General features: G+C 54.6%; 9 protein-coding genes across 9 annotated transcripts; 4 read left to right on the forward strand and 5 right to left on the reverse strand.

Annotated features, from left to right (window-relative positions):
* Positions 1-406: 406 nt before the first annotated feature.
* On the forward strand, positions 407-1,930 carry BJX68DRAFT_252270 (LLM class flavin-dependent oxidoreductase; the record flags this gene model as incomplete). Its single annotated transcript, XM_071042532.1, has 4 exons — positions 407-434; positions 483-684; positions 733-1,077; positions 1,132-1,930. The coding sequence occupies 4 exons, from the start codon at positions 407-409 to the stop codon at positions 1,928-1,930; spliced, it is 1,374 nt and encodes a 457-aa protein (XP_070904181.1).
* A 92-nt stretch (positions 1,931-2,022) lies between these two features.
* Positions 2,023-2,406, reverse strand: BJX68DRAFT_261692 (uncharacterized protein; the record flags this gene model as incomplete). The annotated part of the gene is made up of 1 exon (XM_071044208.1): positions 2,023-2,406. One exon carries the CDS (start codon positions 2,404-2,406, stop codon positions 2,023-2,025), a length of 384 nt encoding a protein of 127 aa, XP_070904182.1.
* A 1,571-nt stretch (positions 2,407-3,977) lies between these two features.
* BJX68DRAFT_276643 (histidine phosphatase family protein) lies at positions 3,978-5,605 on the forward strand. The gene is made up of 3 exons (XM_071048152.1): positions 3,978-4,343; positions 4,394-5,337; positions 5,414-5,605. The coding sequence occupies exons 1-3, from the start codon at positions 4,011-4,013 to the stop codon at positions 5,565-5,567; spliced, it is 1,431 nt and encodes a 476-aa protein (XP_070904183.1). The 5' UTR covers positions 3,978-4,010; the 3' UTR covers positions 5,568-5,605.
* Positions 5,606-5,764: 159 nt separating this feature from the next.
* On the reverse strand, positions 5,765-6,893 carry BJX68DRAFT_261694 (putative plasma membrane ammonium transporter (Ato3); the record flags this gene model as incomplete). The annotated part of the gene is made up of 4 exons (XM_071044209.1): positions 5,765-5,929; positions 6,025-6,200; positions 6,290-6,409; positions 6,470-6,893. 4 exons carry the CDS (start codon positions 6,891-6,893, stop codon positions 5,765-5,767), a joined length of 885 nt encoding a protein of 294 aa, XP_070904184.1.
* Positions 6,894-9,744: 2,851 nt separating this feature from the next.
* On the forward strand, positions 9,745-10,689 carry BJX68DRAFT_261695 (putative FacC-like extracellular signaling protein; the record flags this gene model as incomplete). The annotated part of the gene is made up of 1 exon (XM_071044210.1): positions 9,745-10,689. The coding sequence occupies one exon, from the start codon at positions 9,745-9,747 to the stop codon at positions 10,687-10,689; it is 945 nt and encodes a 314-aa protein (XP_070904185.1).
* Positions 10,690-11,185: 496 nt separating this feature from the next.
* Positions 11,186-13,410, reverse strand: BJX68DRAFT_276645 (putative Melibiase subfamily; the record flags this gene model as incomplete). The annotated part of the gene is made up of 1 exon (XM_071048153.1): positions 11,186-13,410. The coding sequence occupies one exon, from the start codon at positions 13,408-13,410 to the stop codon at positions 11,281-11,283; it is 2,130 nt and encodes a 709-aa protein (XP_070904186.1). The 3' UTR covers positions 11,186-11,280.
* Positions 13,411-13,660: 250 nt separating this feature from the next.
* BJX68DRAFT_261697 (transcription factor domain-containing protein) lies at positions 13,661-15,309 on the forward strand (the record flags this gene model as incomplete). The annotated part of the gene is made up of 3 exons (XM_071044211.1): positions 13,661-13,692; positions 13,738-14,336; positions 14,381-15,309. The coding sequence occupies 3 exons, from the start codon at positions 13,661-13,663 to the stop codon at positions 15,307-15,309; spliced, it is 1,560 nt and encodes a 519-aa protein (XP_070904187.1).
* Positions 15,285-16,665, reverse strand: BJX68DRAFT_114334 (NAD-dependent epimerase/dehydratase family protein). Its single transcript, XM_071035973.1, has one exon. It carries the CDS (start codon positions 16,280-16,282, stop codon positions 15,350-15,352), a length of 933 nt encoding a protein of 310 aa, XP_070904188.1. The 5' UTR covers positions 16,283-16,665; the 3' UTR covers positions 15,285-15,349.
* On the reverse strand, positions 16,665-17,554 carry BJX68DRAFT_261699 (alpha/beta hydrolase; the record flags this gene model as incomplete). Its single annotated transcript, XM_071044212.1, has 3 exons — positions 16,665-16,920; positions 16,973-17,076; positions 17,126-17,554. The coding sequence occupies 3 exons, from the start codon at positions 17,552-17,554 to the stop codon at positions 16,665-16,667; spliced, it is 789 nt and encodes a 262-aa protein (XP_070904189.1).
* Positions 17,555-18,351: the final 797 nt, after the last annotated feature.

The following is an 18,351-nucleotide window of genomic DNA, read 5'->3' on the forward strand; positions in this document are numbered from 1 at the left end:
TGGTGTGGAGTATGAATTTGGAGTCGATAACTCTACACGAGTCGTCGGTGGCGCTTTGATGGCGTGCGCATGAATCAATGGGTGTCTTAGGTATCTGAAGGAGTGGTTGCGATAGGGCTAGTATATGGTGTGATCTGGGGTAAGTTTGAGGTGCTTGTTGCGCCGTTCGCTGAGGGAGCCTTAACAGCGACAGGGGCCCGATGGTGGATGCGCCACAAAAGGTTCAAGAATGCGAGCAGATCCCGGTCTCGATCTGATTTAACATATTCCAAGGTCATCTTTTTTTATTTAGACCCGTCGAGTCGGCTTGCGAGCAAGATCAAGCAGTTCATCTACATCTCGCAAAATCAACAAAATGGCCGAACAACCGCCCAAGAAGAAACAATGGATTCTCAACGGCTTCACCATGAGCACTCCCGGCCATCTTGCCCCTGGTCTGTCAATTGCCCCCATGACCAAGCCGCACGTACTAACCCCGCCAGGTCTCTGGCGACACCCACGCAACCGCAGCGCACAGTACACGGATCTCGAGTATTGGACAGACATGGCCAAAGTTCTTGAATCCGGCAAAATCCATTCAATGTTCATCGCCGACGTCCTGGGCCCGTACGACGTCTACAAGGGACCCGATAACTTTGACCCGGGTCTTCCCGGGGTCGCACAGATTCCTATGGCTGATCCTTTGTATGTTCTGCCAATGCTTCTCATCTTACTTGCCTGATAATCGAGTAGCCTTCCTATCGCAGCTATGGCCGCTGTGACCAAGAACCTCTCCTTTGGAATCACCGCGTCGACGACCTACGAGAACCCGTATCTTCTTGCGAGGAGGTTCGCGACGTTGGATCACTTGACGAAGGGCCGTGTAGCGTGGAATGCCGTTACCAGTCACCTGGAGTCCGCTGCGCGGAACGTTGGACTCGAGACGCAGATTGCGCATGACGAGCGATACAAGATAGCAGACGAGTACCTAAATTTGACCTACAAGCTCTGGGAGAGTTCGTGGAGGGACGATGCTGTTGTCAAAGATGCAGGGCAGTACGCGGTTCCGGGGCGTGTGCGGAGGATCGATCATCGGGGGTACGTATAACTACCATACACACGTGAGCGAGTCCTAATATGAACCGGTTCTAGGGAATACTTCAAATCAGCCGGCCCCCTAACAACTGAACCCTCTATCCAACGCACCCCCTTCATCTTCCAAGCGGGCACCAGCACGGCCGGTAAAGCCTTTGCAACCAAGCACGCCGAGTGCATGTTCCTTGCCGGGCTTGAACCCACAGCAGTCCGCAAGTCTGTCGAGGATATCCGCGCCCGCGCAATCGAGCATGGTCGCGACCCTAATAGTATCAAGACCATCACTGGAATCCTCGTCATCGTCGACGAAACCGACGAAAAGGCGCAGGCAAAATGGGAGGATTACCTCCAGTATGTTGATCTCGAGGGCGCGGCGACGCTCTTTGGAGGCTGGACGGGAACGGATCTTTCGAAATTCGATGACGAGGAGGATTTCCGATTCACGGGTCCTGGGGCGATTCAATCTCTAGTCAATGCGTGGACTGCAACAGTCCCGGGAACAGATGGCCTGAAATGGACGAAGAAACGCGTTGCACAGGAGATTGCCATTGGTGGTCCACATGCGCGCGCGATCGGGTCTCCAAGTACAGTGGCGGATATCTTGGAACGTTGGATCGAGGAGAGTGGGATCGACGGGTTTAATCTATCATATGCGATTGCCCCGGCGGACTTTGAGGACATTGTCAAGTATCTGTTGCCGGAACTCAGGAGGAGAGGGGTCTTTTGGGACGATTATGTGGCTACGACAACGAGGGAGAATTTCTTTCAGGATGGAAGAGGACCCAGGCTGAGGGATGATCATCCGGGGTCGCGGTATAAGTGGGCTGCGGAGTGCTTATCACCAGATGCCTTGTAGGCCTGGAGGTACCCGAGATAGCTAAATATACAATACATCAACAAAAACATTCAAACCAAGCCTCGCCTTACCCTTCCTTCTTTGTCCTGATCTCAGCCTCCCAAAACACCCCCTACAACAAGCCCAACAACAAGCCAAACCACCCACCCTGGGCTCACTCCATTCCTCCCCACCGCCGCAGACTCACACCCAAACCCCTGAATCCCCCGCGACTGCCGAAGACAGGTCTCCAGATTCCCCAGGGTACTCTCAGTGGCGACGCAATACGCCTCGCAGTTGTCGCGCCCGTAGAGCCCGACATTCTCGGACGGGTCTTCGCAACATCCGCGCAGGATTGCAAGCGGGTCGGGCTCATCGTCATCCGTGGCGTTCCAGTGCGCGTAGATTGGGACGTAGCAAAAGTACGCCGAGTCGTCTAGGCCGGTTGGGGGCGAGGAACCGGTATAGTTGGAGCAGCGGTCGTGGTTGAGGGACATTTTGAGATGCGGAGTTTTATAGTACGTGACGTGGGTTGGGTGAAGGCCAAGTGTCGATAGTTTCGTTATCTCACAAAGCACGCTGTTCAAATGATTATTGCTACAGCCGTATGAGGGCGGAGGAAAGACGGTGGTATTTCACGCTTGATTGATGCGACACGCTGAAGTTGGGCATGAGCATACACTTCTGAGTATGCTGGATATGTATGAACAAGAGCAGTAGTGGGGCATTCACAGTGAGGATAAATAAACCCTCGTATCCCCAGATCGATGCCAGGGTCTGGCTTTTATGTTGCATCTTGGTATGACGTACGAGAGGCATGCTCGACCAGCACTAGTCCGAGAATCGCTCGAAGTTGCGCGCCGTCGCTGATCTGTGGGGGCGGGAATACTTCAGAGTCCCCGCACTCGTCTCTGTCATGACCCGCGAAGCGTTCGATGTCTTGATCGACCAAGTTGCAAAAAACATGTGGGGGTTCGTCGATTCAAACTCCCAAAACACCCACGACAGCTAACCCAACAACAATGTAAAACCCGCACCCCAACATGACGCCTGTCCCCCTCCCCCTCCCCGCCCCATTACCTTCGCTCGCTCACACCCAAATTCCAGCGCCTCATGAGAATCAGAATCAAAATACAAGCGCATGAGGCAGTCCCTCAAATCCGGCAGCGTCGCCTCCATCAGTGGGCAGAGCTGGTTGTGACCATTTTGGATGTGGTGCGGTGTGGATTTTAGCGCGATAGTCAATAGATGGGTCGGTCGATCTGGATAGGATGAGGATAAGGATGTGGCAGGAGTCGTAGATGGCGGACAAAGATTAAACGGAAGAATATGCCCTTGGGTAGATAAGCAGATAGGTCCTTCTCGACCACGGAGTACAACGTACGTGCTAGTTATGGATCCCCTAGTTAAAACAGTGGGCCGAGCTGTCAGGACGAGAATCTGGAGTATGGGGTAAGATCTGACGCGGTGGCTTTCTTTTGTCGCTGGTCTGCGGGGCGGAAATGGGACATGGCATGTGCCTACGTAGGGCTTTGAAAACTGTGTTTATTTCTGTTTAAGCGACCTCTGCGGTAGGATGTTCGAGTTGCTTTTCATATTCCATGCTGTTTTCTGCGCAGATGATATAAAAGGTAGATGGAGAAGCAGTGTCACTTTTCTTCAAGATGTCGTTGAGTGGATGGATGCCTTGGGGCGGAGATATATTTCCGCACTCCAGAGCAGCAAGTGCATGTCGCGTGCCATGCGCTGCCGTATGATAAGAATCAGATAAGACAATCACCCAAGCATTTATATAGCATAAAAATGTCATTATTGAATGCCAAGTAGTTGTAGATTAAATTCCACTGCGACTCTCCAACAGAAACCGTCCACTCGAACACATGGCAGGACAGTGGAGAATAATGCAGTGCATAGATGACATAATCCAAGACACTACAGCCCACGTGGCCATCACCAGCCAATCACAACGTGCTGCCGATCGTGCTGCCCCTTGCAGCGTCAACAACCTCCAACTCGAATTCCAACCAAACCTTGGAATATAAATTCCCCATCCCATCGGTATGTGATGGAAATACCATCGGTCTACCAAGGCGTCCTCGAAATGCTCACCTTCTTCCTCAGCCTGCTCTTCACGGGCGGCTCCCTCGCCGCCACACACGTCGACAGCTTCTACCCGCCCCTCAACCACACCACCTACATCACCAATGCCTCGCTCGGCACCTACGGTGGGGTCTTCAATGCGCCCTCCGATAAGGCGAGTCCGCCGCCCACCGAGCTCACCTACAACTACTGCTCCATGCCGCATCCGCATGTAGACACGTATGAGCTTCCCGGACCCGTTAAAGACCGCAAGGTCAAGGCCAAGATTGTGTATCTTGAGTATCTCCAGCGGCATCAGAGGCGCACGCCGTATAATATTCTTCCTGGGGGCGAGGTTTGTCCTCACACTGTATTCCCTGTGTCGATAAATTCTAACCTCAGCAGAACCAAGAATACAACTGCGAAGACCTGTACCAGCACCAATACGCCGCCCCCGCGACCCCCTCCCCGGGCCACAGCCGCGGCCCCAAAGGCGCCCCCGCGCCCCTTGAAGTCTACGGAAAAGCCTACACCGACCCAACAAACCCCTTTCTGACCAACTACGTCAACGGCTCCTGCCAGTACCCTCAACTGACCATCGGCGGCTACCTCGACGGCTACCAGCACGGCCGCGACCTGCACGCCATCTACAGCAAGAAACTGGGCCTCGTCCCAGAGAACCTCGGCAAAAAGGACCTCGACCGCGTCTGGTTCCGCTCAACGACCTCCCAACTAACCCAGGGATCCGCCGGCGGCGTCCTCCGTGGCCTCTGGCCCGACTACGAGGGCGCCCTCCCGCTGCACCAGCAGGCTTCTGCAGTGGATACCGTGAACCGAGGATTCCCCTGCGCGGCGCGGAACACGATTCTCGCTGCGGTGCAGTCGGGGTTCGAGTGGGAGGAGCATTTGGCGGTTACGGCGCCGCTGCGGGATACGCTTGCGAGCATGTTTGATGCGCAAGATTCGAGCGACTGGTTGAATACGTGGGATCATTTCGCGGATAATTTCCAGGCGCGGTTGTGTAATGGATATGATCTCCCCTGCAGCCTGACCGAGGAGGGGAAATGTGTGAGCACCGAGCAGGCGTACGAGGCGTTCCGCGCTGGTGACTGGATGTATAACTGGTGGTGGAGGCGGAATCAGAATGTCACCGAGTACATTACGGTGATCGAGGGGATGTTTATCAAAGAGCTTGTGGCGAAATTCGAGGCGGTTGCGCGTGGCGATTCGAAGGTCGTGTACAGTCACAACTTTTTGCACGATGGCGATATCGCGCCGATGTTGGGGGCCCTCGGGATCAATGCGCTGAGGTGGCCCGGGATGGCGTCGAACATCGCGATTGAGATTTGGTAAGTTCCCTCCTTTTTTGTTGTCCTGTTTTTTTTTCTGCGGTTCTGGGTAAGATATGGCTAACATCGGTGGTAGGGAAACGTCCAAGAATCAGTTCTATGCACGTGTGCTATACAGCGGACGGGCGATCGAGACGATTCATGGGACATTGGACTGGATTCCATTAAGCAAGCTGATCGATATCCTCAGTGTGTATATCCCAGAGGACATCTTTGCTTTGTGCGGTTAAGCGCCTTTGTTTATTTAGCTTGGACATAGGAATGTTGCATGAGGGGTGTGGTATCTAGTACCACTTGAACGTAAAAATAAATCTGACAACTCAGTACTATTATTGACTGAATCACCTTGGGCATAGTCGCCAAAATACTAGACAGATCTCCCTTTCACCATTGTCCTTTCACAATCCCTCCGCGTATTCCATGAAGATCATTCCCCAGAGCTACCTCTCTTTACCTTCTGACTTCGGCCCGGAATCACCGTACTCAAATCCCCAACAGGCAGGACAATCGGGAAATCAACCGCCTCGAGGATCTGCGTGAGGAAAATATGCCAGATGGGGAAGCATAGCGCGAGATTGAATGCGCCGCCAGCCTGGACAGAACCTCCATTAGCCCTTCCACCCTTTTCTCTCGAATCAACAGAAGATGGGGTAGGTGAAAACAAATGCGAATGGTGTGTGTGCTTACCACCTGCAACCGGTGCGCCAGCTCGGCCTCCCCATTCGCAAGCTGGAAGAAGGACCCGGCCGTGAGCGCGAATGTTATCACGAGCAGGAACAGCGCGGTGAAGAGGCAGATGTTTGTGCGGATGGAGCAGATTAGGTAGATGAATGTTAGGAGGGCGAGGAAGACGTAGTAGAATGCTATGCGTTGATATCTGTTAGCGTGGTGTTTTTCTTCTTCGGAGTTCTGCTCAAGGAACGTATGGGGAGTGCAGGTGGGCGAAACGTACCAACAGAAGCAGCATAGGACTCGGTTTGTTGGCCTTCGAGCGAGTTTCCGGTTGGAGAGTAGTTTGTTCCGGTTGCGAAGAAGGGCATGAGGGTTGCGCCTTGGACGAGCCAGAATGTTCCTAGCGGAAATTCAGCAATGTGAGCGATTGGTTTGAAAGGATTAAGGAGAATGGACGCACCGTATGTAAAGAAAAGAGCGCAGGAGAAGGTGTTTCCAATGATCCACTCTCCAATTCCACCCAAGAGCTGCACGATGCCGCCGAAGAAGATGTAGACCGGTCTGCATCGCGAATCAATCAGGTCAGAAATCCACACGCTGAACTGACTGAGAAAGAGAACCCACAGAATTGCCCCACCATTGCCACCAGCCCCCCTCCACCCCATCAAGATACAAGCGTTCGGTGTGGCGGCGAGCAAGAAACCCATCAAGCAGATTGGCGTGGGATTGCCGAACTTTTTGCGCAGATCGCCTACAACAGAGGGGTGTTTGGGGCTGAGGTACAGCTTCTCAAACGTCTCGCGGGAGATAGGAAGGAAGACACTCTCCGCAGTCTTCATGCGGTTGAGCGTCTCTTCCGACTTGTCGATGGTGATGTCGCTCATTTCGGGGGTGGCGACCACGATCTGGAGAGGAAGAAAGAGAAACGCAAAGGTAGGAGTAGGAACAATACGGTAGGAAGGAGAATGCTAAGCAATTCCAAGACGGCCTCCAAGGCTTATGTATGCGCCGCAATTCTTGACCTGCCTAGGCTCTATCCTCCTGACCCAGGTCCGCCCAATCAAATCGTGACTACGCGGGGGATCAGCGGGGGAAGTGCGGGGGAAGACGGTCTGCTGGGTCCGGCAGTTCGGTTGCACTGGGGAATTCATGGCGAAAAAGATGGTTTACCGAGGGAATTGTGGGTATATGGTCGTCATATAACCGGGTTGCATCGCGGAGGTGTTCCGCTATCCTGTCGTCGGGGCGAATTGAGTTTTATCTTCCACGCGGATGGGAATTTAGAGTCGAAGGCGTGCCACGGACGAGATGCTCTGTCTTACCATAAAGCCGACTTGAATTGACAAAAGCTTCGGATGGTTTGAGGTGATGAAAGGAGCTCATTAGGCCGTCAGGCTCCGTGTTCTTGTCTATATTACATGGAGTTGCCGAATTTTTTGGATAACGGGGACTTGACGATCCCCCGGCATTTCCCCACGGCATTGATACTTTCGAGTTACGTTTGCTGAGGTCGCAGCCTGGTATCATACCTTAATCCAGGGTCTTAGTGGCAGAGATGTTCTTTAAGAGATGACCTTGAACCTCAAGACCTCGTCTGCAACGCGAGGTTCCCTGCAAATCTTCGACAAAGACACCAACCGATTGAAACATGGCAAGCCCCAGTCTATTCGATCCCAACCTGTCGTGCACTCTGCTAACAATCGCAGAATCACCCACAGCTTCTCTCTCAATCCGCCTCATGTACGGCACAGCCCTCGCAGTAAAAGGCTTCGACGCATTCGCCTTCCTGTTGACCTCCCCGCTCGTAATCCCCAACCGCTCCGAGCTCGCGCACCCACTACCCGATTCTGGATGCGCACAACAGGTGTCTCGTTTCTCCCATTTGCGCTCGCCTGTTGGCTCTTGCACGACAACCATATCCGGCATCCCAACGTCGGCAGGACGTTGAGGTCGGTTTTCCTCTTGTCGAATGCCGTGCTGTATTCCTGGAGTGCGATGCGCGCGGATGACTATACGACGCGGCCGCTTTGGTATGCTGTTGAGTGGAGGGCTGCTTGGGCGGTTCGGAGGTTGCTGGCGGCTTGACAGGATTGCATGTGCAATGCTGTAAGGTGCAGACAGGAGGCGTTGTCGGCTTTCCATTCACTGGAACAGCCATCAGCGAACGATCTCATTCTTCCGTCAGACACTTGCTCGACAATTTATTCTCTGCAGCGCCTCTCCGGTGGTGCCATTTATGACACGCAAAATGCGTGAGCGCTGGAAAGGAGCCTGGCTTTTTCTCCAATTTTAGTCAGGGACCATGGTGTGCTGTGTCTGACGGGACTCCCTGAGATGCAACTATGAAAATTGGAGAAATGTATCTCGTGAGCATCAGTGCCATTGCATCGCACCTGTTTGAATTATGCATGACGGATCTCGTATTCAACTGGTCTCTTACACCATTTCGGATCCCTGCATGATTGGTATACCCTCTACCGCTGGGCGTTAGCCCTGACCTCGTGTTTAAGATGACACCCTCAACCCGTATATCCATGAAAGCAGACGGAACAACCGTACATCGAGGAACATCATAGCTTGAGGAACGAATTTGTAGAAACGCGGACAAGATGGTAAGCCACGCCCCCCAATCCTCACATCTCCCGCTAACCACCTCAGGACCAAACACAATCGCCATCAATCCGCCGTCTGTATGGCAGTGCCCGAGCCGTCCAAACATCGGACAACCTTGTCCTTACACTTGCCTCCTACGCTCCACTAGTACACGCCCTTGAAGACTCCGCGGCATCCTTATTGTGGAAGCGAGTAGTACAGGACTTTTTCTTCCACATGACGCTGGGATGCTGGTACATGCGAGACTACCATCTTCGATACTCGAGTGTGGGATAGGCTATGGGGATGAAATTTTTGCATTTTCGAGTGTTCTCTCAGCATGGTTTCATGTACGGGATGCGATGAGCGATGGGTATGTAGAGGAATTATTTTGGCCGCTTGTGTCTCTGGTCGGGTGGATGGTTGTTTGTGCGGTTTTTGCGGTTTCGGGGTTACTTGCCGCATGACGAAGCCCATATCAATCCGGGAAGGAGCGCTCACGACCGATGGTTGTGGTGGATACTACTCGCGCCTGCCGTATGAGGTATTATTAGAACTCGGGGAAGGTACGAGCTACATGATTTCGGACGCGGAAGGCGCGACCCCCCCGGGGCCGCCGTGCCTGCTGTGTGGGCTGCATAGTCCCCTCGTATTCGAGGGCACAACAAACGGCCGGCGTTTCATATAGTGCAACCCCTACTGGGGTCGCTTTTGCATGGCCCTGACAATCTATGTCCAGTATCAGGTGTTCAGTGTTCAGATCTCGTGTTCTGCAACACCGTGGGCCGATCACTGCAACCTCGTACCAGGCCCACCCCCATCTCGTATCTCGAGGCCCAGATCAACTCGGCAGGGGCAAAGAATGCTTGAGTCTCTTTTCGTTGATTCGAGGATTTCTCGGGCCCCTCGGATCGAAGCGGGATGTGCAAGGGTAACTGCGTGACAATTGCTATATTTACACTGTCGATCCTCGTGTTCCTCGTATAGCTTGACGGAAGACCCGTGCAGATCACTTGCACCCGATGCAACTGCGCGATGAGGCTCGGTACATAACTAAGGACTCGGAAGTCTCGACATTATCACTTCAAGCTCCCTTGACCACCTCCCCAACTTTCCAAACCCCAGAGTCGAAACCTGCCCACCATGAAAGCAACAGCAATCTTCGCGGCCCTAACAGCAGCCGTATCTGTGCTGGCCCAAATCCCCAACACCCCACGCTTCGACCTCTCCACCCCCTCGCACGACCTCTGGCGGCACAAAAAAACCGCCGCAAACACCGTCCAGCAGTCCTTCACCTTCGACAACACCAACCGGCGCCTCTTCATCGTGAACCGGCGCCAGGGCGCTAGCACGACATCTGGCGACCTGACGATCAGCGAGCTTGATTTCTCGGGAAAGTTACTCGGATCCATGGACCTGCTCGCGTGCGGACACGGGGTGAATATCGCCGCGGAGCCCGTCGGGAAAGACACGTATATCTGGTCGGAGACTGACGCCGCAGAAAGCGGGTACGGCAAGGCGCTGTGGCGGTTCAAATTCGAGGATGGAAAGACACTGAATAGTAAGACGGATAAGGATATTGAACGGATTGTCCCGCTGGAGAGGTTCAAGCGCGGGACTGCGACGATTGACGCGGTGCATGAGCGGTTCGTCGTGCGGTATCAGTTTGGCGACAAGCAGAATATTGCAGTCTGGCCGCTCGAGCAGGTCAAGGGTGGGGAGTTCAACTTCTCGAATCCGCTTGTGGACTGGGAGCTCCCTAACATCAAGGACGATCTTGGTGGGATCACGGATGTCACGCAGGGGTATACGGTCTACGGCCGGTATCTGTATATCCTCACGGGCGAGTCGTACCCGACTAGCGGCGGGGTAGTGAATTCACAGGTCTTGTCAATGGACTTGAACACCGGAAAGCTCGTGCAGGGGCCGCTGTTGACACGTGCTGGGTCGACGCTGGAGTTCCGTGAGCCGGAGGGGTTGGCCGTTTACAAGACTGTTGGTGGTGAGGCGAGGCTGTTCTTGGGGTTCTCGTCTGGCAAGGCTGGGGATCGGAGATCGAACCTGTTTTACAAGAATGTGTTGGTTTAGTCCGAGCATGTGTATCTAAGATGACGTCCAGTACGTCTGTTATTTCTTTCGTGCTCGGTTTGTTGTTGTTTAGAGAGAGACATTGGTGTCATTCTTTACTCTAGTCACTTTGTTCGGCCACGCATCCTTTCGCAACATGTTATATGGTCGCAGCATCAAGTACCTTGGCTCTGAGCTCCTTATCCTCCATGCAACCTTCTGCCGTGTTATTAGCGTAGATCCCGAGTCATGGTCTGCCCCTCCCAAGGTCGATGACAGTCTGGCAGGGGCAAGGCTAAGAACAATGTACTCCATGCAGCTATCTAACTCGCACAACCTTAACCAGAGACAGTGCGCATTCCGAAAGCTGGATCTCGCGGTCATCGGACCGGTTTTTTAATCCTCGTGTGCACTTCTACTGAGTATAAGATGGCCATCAAAGGTCGTCTTCATCATGGATTAGTTTTTCACTATCGTATCTTGTCCGGCAGATATGCTATTGAACTCTTGTTGATTGGCACTACAGACCTATCCAAGACCAATTCCCTTCAGTAGTTCTTGCCTGTGCTCTACAGGTCTGGACCAGCAGAATGGGAAAAGCAATTCCCCTTTTCAGGAGACAGTCAACCTAAACAGCCTTGCACACAGTTCAGACGGAACCCCGACGCTCAACACGCCCGCATCCTTCCTCCACTCATGATCCGCCCCGAACGCCTTGGGATAGAGCAACTCACTCTGTACATCACGCCCTTTCAACCTCTCAATAGGCAACTCCACCGAATCCTTCCCTCCCCTCCTCCAGACAGAAACATAAAACGTCCTCCCACCTTGCGCAGCTATTCCCAAGGCAAGCCACTCATCATGCCAATGCGGTAACCCCAGCGGCCAGAACGCCGTTGCCGTCGGGAGGTCCGCGCGGATCTCCCGATACACGTCCATCCCTTGTTTGATGATACCGAATTGCCTCGGCGAGAGGATATCCAGGCGCCCACTGAGATGGATCCGACCGAGTAGACTGTTCACCACGGTCAATGCGTTCGTCTCGTCGTCCCATTCCGGCTGCGGGTATGCCCATGTTGCGCCCTGTTCTGGTGTAACGGCTGTGGGTAGTGCGGCGGAGATGGCGGCGTACCGATCGGGGTCCTGTTGGTCGCTGGTTGATTGTAAAGCATGCGTTGCGAGCATAGCATAGTCCATGCGCTGGGCGCCGCTCGAGCAGTTCTCGATGACGAGGTCTGGGAAGCGATCGTGGAGTTCGTTGACCCAGGCCAGGTAGGCGCGGTTATGGTCCAGCTGCCCGGATCCGGGGCTCGAGGTGTTGATGTCTGTCCCCTGCGTCACTTCGATGTTGTAGTCGAACTTGAAGTATCCAGCCCCGAACTCGGTGACGAGTCGATGGATAATCCCGTGCATGCGTTCTCGGACGGCAGGGTGTCTGAAGTCCAGCTGGTACCGACCTTTCTCGACGATGCGCTGCCCGTCGCGCTGGAAGAAGGCTTCGTCGGGTAACTGGTGCGCAACGACGCTGCGGACGCCGACAACTTCGGGCTCGATCCAGAGACCTGGCGTGAGACCTTTTTCCTTTAGTTGGGTGAGGAGCTGTTTCAGGCCCTTGGAGAATCGCTTCTTTGAAGGTTCCCACTCGCCGACATCGTCCCACCAGCCGGCATCGTCAGCGTACCACCCGCAGTCAATCACAAAGTATTCTGCACCAGCACGCACGACGGGGTCGACGAGGGCGAGAATCTTCTCATCGGTGGGATCGCCCATGAGGCAGTTCATATAGTCATTGAAGATGATCGGTAGTGTCTGATTATCCTTGTGCTGGCGGCGGATGGTGCGGCGGTACTGCGTTATGGCAGCGAAGGCCGTCTCATAGCCGCCGAGTACATGGCACAATGCAACGGGCACAGTCGTGAAAGTCCCTCCCGGACCCAATCGCTGCCGCCAGCCATGGTCCGTTTCAATCGGACCCCCGGCCGCAAGGTACACGCTGTCCTTCCAGTCGCCGATCTCCCATCGCCAGGAGCCGTTGTTTTCCACCTGCCACAGCCACGTCTCGCCATTGTCGCGACGTTTCAGCAGACCCATAGGGAGATGGCCTTCTGTCGAGAATGTACCGCGGTTCGACACGGCGTAATGGGCGAGTGAGGCCCAGTGGTTCTCCGGACGGCCGTACGCGCCGTAGTCGTCGACGCCCAGGCTGGGCAGGTCATGTTCGATCCACTGTGCTTCGCGGAACCACGAGTTGTTTGGTACGGAGAGCGTGTAGTCGGCCCACCATTTCTGGGAGCCTGTCGTCAGCCCGCCCAGGACGAGTGATGTAAGCTGCGTGACGACAATCGGCTTGTCGCTCTTATTCTGCACCGAGGCTGTCGAGCGAACAACGGGAGTCGAGTCGTAGACGGTCAGATGAGCCGTCACTGCGATCTTGGAGTCCTCCAAAGTGACCTTGAGCGTCTTGCTCCCGGTTCCATATTGAGTTTCGTGCGATTTGTACTTTAGCCGGGGTCCGACATAGGTCCCAACGAGTGTTTTGGACGATTTGTGCTTTTCCGTCCCTTCGCCCGCGAGACGGACTTCGACGAGTGGGGCGTACGACGCTTTGAAGTATTTGGAGGCTGATGGTTGAGGGGTACTCCCCCGGGGAATCACCTGTTGAAGGTATGCCGACCCATCCTCGTCGATGAAGACGGTGACTTGGAGGACATTGCTTTCCACGGAGATTGTCTGAGATGGCATCTTGAAAGATTCCCTGTTGCTTGTCAGCCAGCATGCTGGAGCTGTGCGACATAAATACCCCCGATCTCCAGACAACACCCTCCACGTCGGCCTTGGAGAAGCGGGATTGGCGAAACGGGGTTGGTGGAAAACGACGATCGGCGCCGGGTATAAAATCCAGCTAGGCCCCGCATTCTGGGGGGAATGGAATCCTGTTCATCTGTTCAGATTGCGTCTCCCGGAGATCCTCCGATACTCCAACACCAGTGGGATGAGGCCTGTGACGGCCTGTGACGCCTGCCGGTGAGCTTCCCTCTCAAACCTGACTATCGGGTACTAATGGACCAGGGCCAATAAGCGAAAATGCCGATTAGATACCAAGGATACCGTTTGCATCCGATGCAGCTCGCTGAAGATCGAGTGTAGTCTGCAGCGATGGGTGGTCCGGCCTCGTTTGCCTCCAACGCGGCTGGCTCCCCAGCGAAGCCCCCAGCCAAGGGTCCAGCCAGTCGCCGACGACTTTCCTTCGCTCGCTCTTCGCAGGGAGTTGGTCACTCTCTACTTTCTCGTCGTCCATGACACGCATCATTCCATCTTCCACCGTCCGACGGTTGAGAGGCAGATCAACGATGGAGACTTTCCGGATGTTCTGCTATTCAGCATGATGGCGCTGGGTGCTCGCTTCTCTGATAATCGGATCTTTGTCGGCACTGACAGGCGTCGAAGAGGGGACCAATATGCAGAACGCGCTAGGAAACTCCTTGATCTCACGGATATCTCTGTGAGCACGATCCAAGCATGCATCCTGCTTGGCACCGTGTGCTTCTCGGACTCTCAGACCAAGTCCGAGTCCTTGTACTACTCTGTTGCTGTTCGGTTGGCTCTGATTCTCGATTTGCCCAACAAACAGTGTGCAGACCAGGTGGAGAGGCAGGTGAATTTACGAAGTATGTGTCTCGGCTCTGGTAGTGAAAGTACTAACAAGGAGTAGTATGGTGGTCCCTGTACATGATCGACATCTGGTCCTCAGCAGGCCTCAACCTCCCGCGACAGCTCGACTTTGTCGAAGCCTACCCCCTCCCCACCAGCGAAGACATCTTCCTCTCCTTACGAAGCGGCGCAACAGTAGCAGAGGACCGTCCAGGGCTATGGTCTGAAATGGTCATTCTCGCTCGGATCTGGGCGCGCATCCACAATCTGAACAAAGCCTCGGTCAACAGTTTGATCGACTACGAGTCTCTCACCGATGCCGCCGACAGACTCGCTCAGGAACTCCATGACTGGTCGGCAAATCTAAAGCCTGATTTGCAAGAGACCCCGGAGAACCTCGAGCGGTACAACGTGCTTGGTCTAGGTAACGCCTTTGCCGCCCTGCATCTCGGATATCACTACTACAACGAAGTTCTCTTCTACCAATTCCTCGCTCGAACCCCGGACCCCCAATCGACGGCCCCCGTGACAGAATCCTACCGGTCCCAATGCGACGCACACGCCCTCGCCTTCTGCACCCTCCTCTACACCTGCCGCTCCACACCCACCCTGGCGCACCAATGCCAATACGTCATGGTCGGGCACATGCTCGTCGTAACATCAACAGTGTACATCCACATGCTTCTGTTTAGCGAAGATGATGAAGCGAAAACACAGCTCGCGCGCCGCCGCCTCGCGCAGAACTTTGAGATCCTCACCGAGCTTCAGACATTCTGGGTTACGCTGGACGTTGCGCTCTCGAGGCTGCAGGTGTTTCATAATGCGTGTAGACGGTCGATTGATGAGTCGTTTCGTATGGATCGGTGGATGTTGGCGTTTATTCTTGAGCATGGGAGTTTGGTTGTGGAGAGGCCGATTGGTGAGCATGGGGAGGGAGAGGGGGATTCCCCGGGGACATTGAGGAATTGGTTTCTGCGGACCTTTGATTGATTCCTACATACATAGCCGGATATACATTATACTGTGGAGACTATGGATAGTACATCCGCCACGAATGATCCTGCTCAAACCCCAGCAAGTCCCTCGCCTTGCGATTCGTCAACGGCGCCTCATTGTCTCCCATCTCCCTCGTAAACGGCACCCCCGGCGCAGCCTTGTTCAAAAACTCCGTACTCGTCAAATCCGTCTGCACCGTAATCTCATCATTCGTCGCATTGAAAATCTGAAACCCCAGCCCATCCTTCAGCACCGCCAGATGACACATCTTCCCGAAATCCCTCGCGTCCGTATAACTCCACCCCACAGCCTTGTGATCGACTGGGTCCGCGCCCCAGCTCTCAAAGAACCGCTTATACTCGCCGGGCTCGATCACAGCCGCGATGCGGAAGACGTAAACATCCACCCCGAACGCCGCGAAGCGCTTCGCGAGCCCGCGCGCCGTGCGCTCGACGCAGACCTTGGAGATCGCATAGACGTCCATCGGATCCGCGTCGACTTCTTCCGTCACGGGGAAAGAAGGGAAATCGATCGCGCCTTCGGCGTAGGGCGGCCCGTACACGCAGACCGTGCTCGCGACGAGGATCTTCTTCACCCCCAGCCGGCACGCCGCTTCGATCACATTATAACCACTCTGTGTATTCGTGCGATACATTTCGCCGTCAGGGACAATCATCCCGCGCGGATACCCGGCCAGGTGGATGACTGCGTCGGGGATCGCGTTGAGCGGTTCGCGGGCGGGATCGAAGGGGCAGGTTGGGTGGAAGCGCGAGGTCAGCGCTGAGTGGACCTGGCCGGAGTCGGTGAGGTCTGTGCGGAGGGTGTGGACGCGCGAGGAGAGGTGAGGCGGGAGAGGGGCGAGGTCGAGGTTTAGGATGTCGTGGCCGTGGGCGAGGAGGGTTGCGATGACGTGTTGGCCGACTTGGCCGGAGCCGCCGGTTACGACTATGCGTTTGCCAGAGGACATGTTGGTGGACGGAGGAGGTGTGCGAGTGGTTTGGTAAGATTGGATTAGTTGGATCGGGTGCGATGGCCAGGGCGATGGCTATAAGTAGTGGGGATGCGCTTTGATCGGAGGTGCTGCGTTTACCCCTCTTCTCCTCGGTCCACTCGGGGCAATGGGAGCGTGACAGGATGGAGGCGAGCACCTCCGTGTCCAAGCGGTTCTGGCGCGCCGGATCGAGAACTCATGATGATTCTGACCTCGGATGGCGCAAACAGCCTAAAGAGACGTCGAGAGAGAGGTTCAGGGGAGACAGAGGTCTTTGCAGGTCTGGAATGTTGACCTCGGCAATGAATGCTTGGCAATCAACTAGCGCTTCGTTCCTAATTGGGTTCGTAGCTACAAGCTACAGGAAATGCAAGGGAAATACACGACGCCATCCACAGTTTTTTTCTAGCAGTTCGCGGATAAAGTCCACCAAACCATTTGGCTCAGAGAGGAACGGTGAGTGGCTTGCCTTCAGCGACGTCGTTCGCTGGATCCCCGTCGTCTGTACCACATTTCTCTGGCCAGCTATCGGAAACGCACGGTCTTCTGTGCAGAATATATACGCTGCTGGGATATCTCTGTATGCCTCATATGTCAAGGGGCTCGAGCCAGTCCTATTTTTCTTCGTTAGCACTGTAGATGAAAGATCAAAAGTTTGAACCCTACGGCTGGAACTGCGGCCGGAGCAAGGAGGCATGATACTTGGCAACCTCCGGCGAAAGATCATGGTAAAAGCACTCTTCAGGGTTTCTCACTGACACAAACCCGCCCTAGTAGATCAGCTACCAGCATATCCATCTTGATAGACGCAAAACTCACCCCCAAATCGTTAGACACTATCCAGGACCCACCCTCTTCCTTAGGCTTCATAGGCCCAAATGCCTCAACAGGGGTAACGCCCTTGGTCGGAACAATCGCCGCAATGTAGAGCAGCTGGATCACTGCCCCACTCATTCCTTTCTCTTGTTGCTCCTTCCTCGCAAGACCCTTGAGCGCCTCTGTCGCCGGGCTCGCGCCATACGAGTGCGAGACCACGACGACCTCCCTGCCCAGCTCCACAAGGCCTGCCACGACTCTCCGGACGGCGGCGACGTCATCCTTGAATGCGACAGGTGCTGCGGCGCCGACACTGGGGAGGTAGACGTATGTCGTGGTGTATCCGGCTGCGTGGAGAGGTGGGAGAAGGAGATCGTAGGCTGTTGGTGGGTGCCAGGCGCCGGGGACGAAGACGATTGTTGGTTTCTTCATTCTTTTTCTCTTTCTGGCTGTGGAGGAATAACTCTTGGTCAGGAACGCAGCCAAGTTTGGCATTGGGGACACTGTCTTCATTTGTACTCAGCACCCACGCCGCATGGACGTCCATTCGACGCCGAGACCTCACCGACAAGAGGCTCATCGCTCAATCATCTCTCCCAAAAGCATCTCAAGCACGCTTGTCCGGGTGTCTCCGCAAGTATCTTGTCCTGTTTGTTCCATCTCGATTTGTGTGTGGACGATGTTTGCTTTTTGGTGGGTTCGAAAGAACAAAGAAACTCAATCACCTGCCCGGAAGCGATACACCGATCGTCCGCATTTGGACGACATCATTCGCCGGGAGAGGTGATCTGTGTGAGAGGTGATCTAAGCGATCTGGGCGAGATTCAAAGGCGGCTATCCCTGCGGTGTCATGATATGATGGTGTTGGTTGTATAAGCAGAGGCATAAATGTCGACTGTCGAGGTCTCTTGTCAGTGGCTGCTCCAGAGAGGGCCTGTTAGCAAGCTGAAAGCACTGTATGGGGTCACCAAAGATCGGACAAGATAGATGGAATCCACATGAATGATATACGACCGCGGAGTGGTGATAATATCTTGTTTGTCCCCATATAACCTCACTTTCATATGTGTGTCTCAACCAGGAGGCCGCGGACCGCGAATCGCCTTGATTAAACAGCACAGCTTGCTTGTCTGCCCGAACAAGTATTGTAGCTGAGCCCTGGACCGAGGCGCATTACTATCGCCCAAGTAAGACGCCACTGCAGCCCCAGGGTCGCTCTTTCCGTCTGT

The sequence above is a fragment of the Aspergillus pseudodeflectus genome (assembly GCF_044049435.1).
Source record: "Aspergillus pseudodeflectus strain CBS 756.74 chromosome Unknown BJX68scaffold_3, whole genome shotgun sequence".
Classification (NCBI taxonomy): Eukaryota; Fungi; Ascomycota; class Eurotiomycetes; order Eurotiales; family Aspergillaceae; genus Aspergillus; species Aspergillus pseudodeflectus.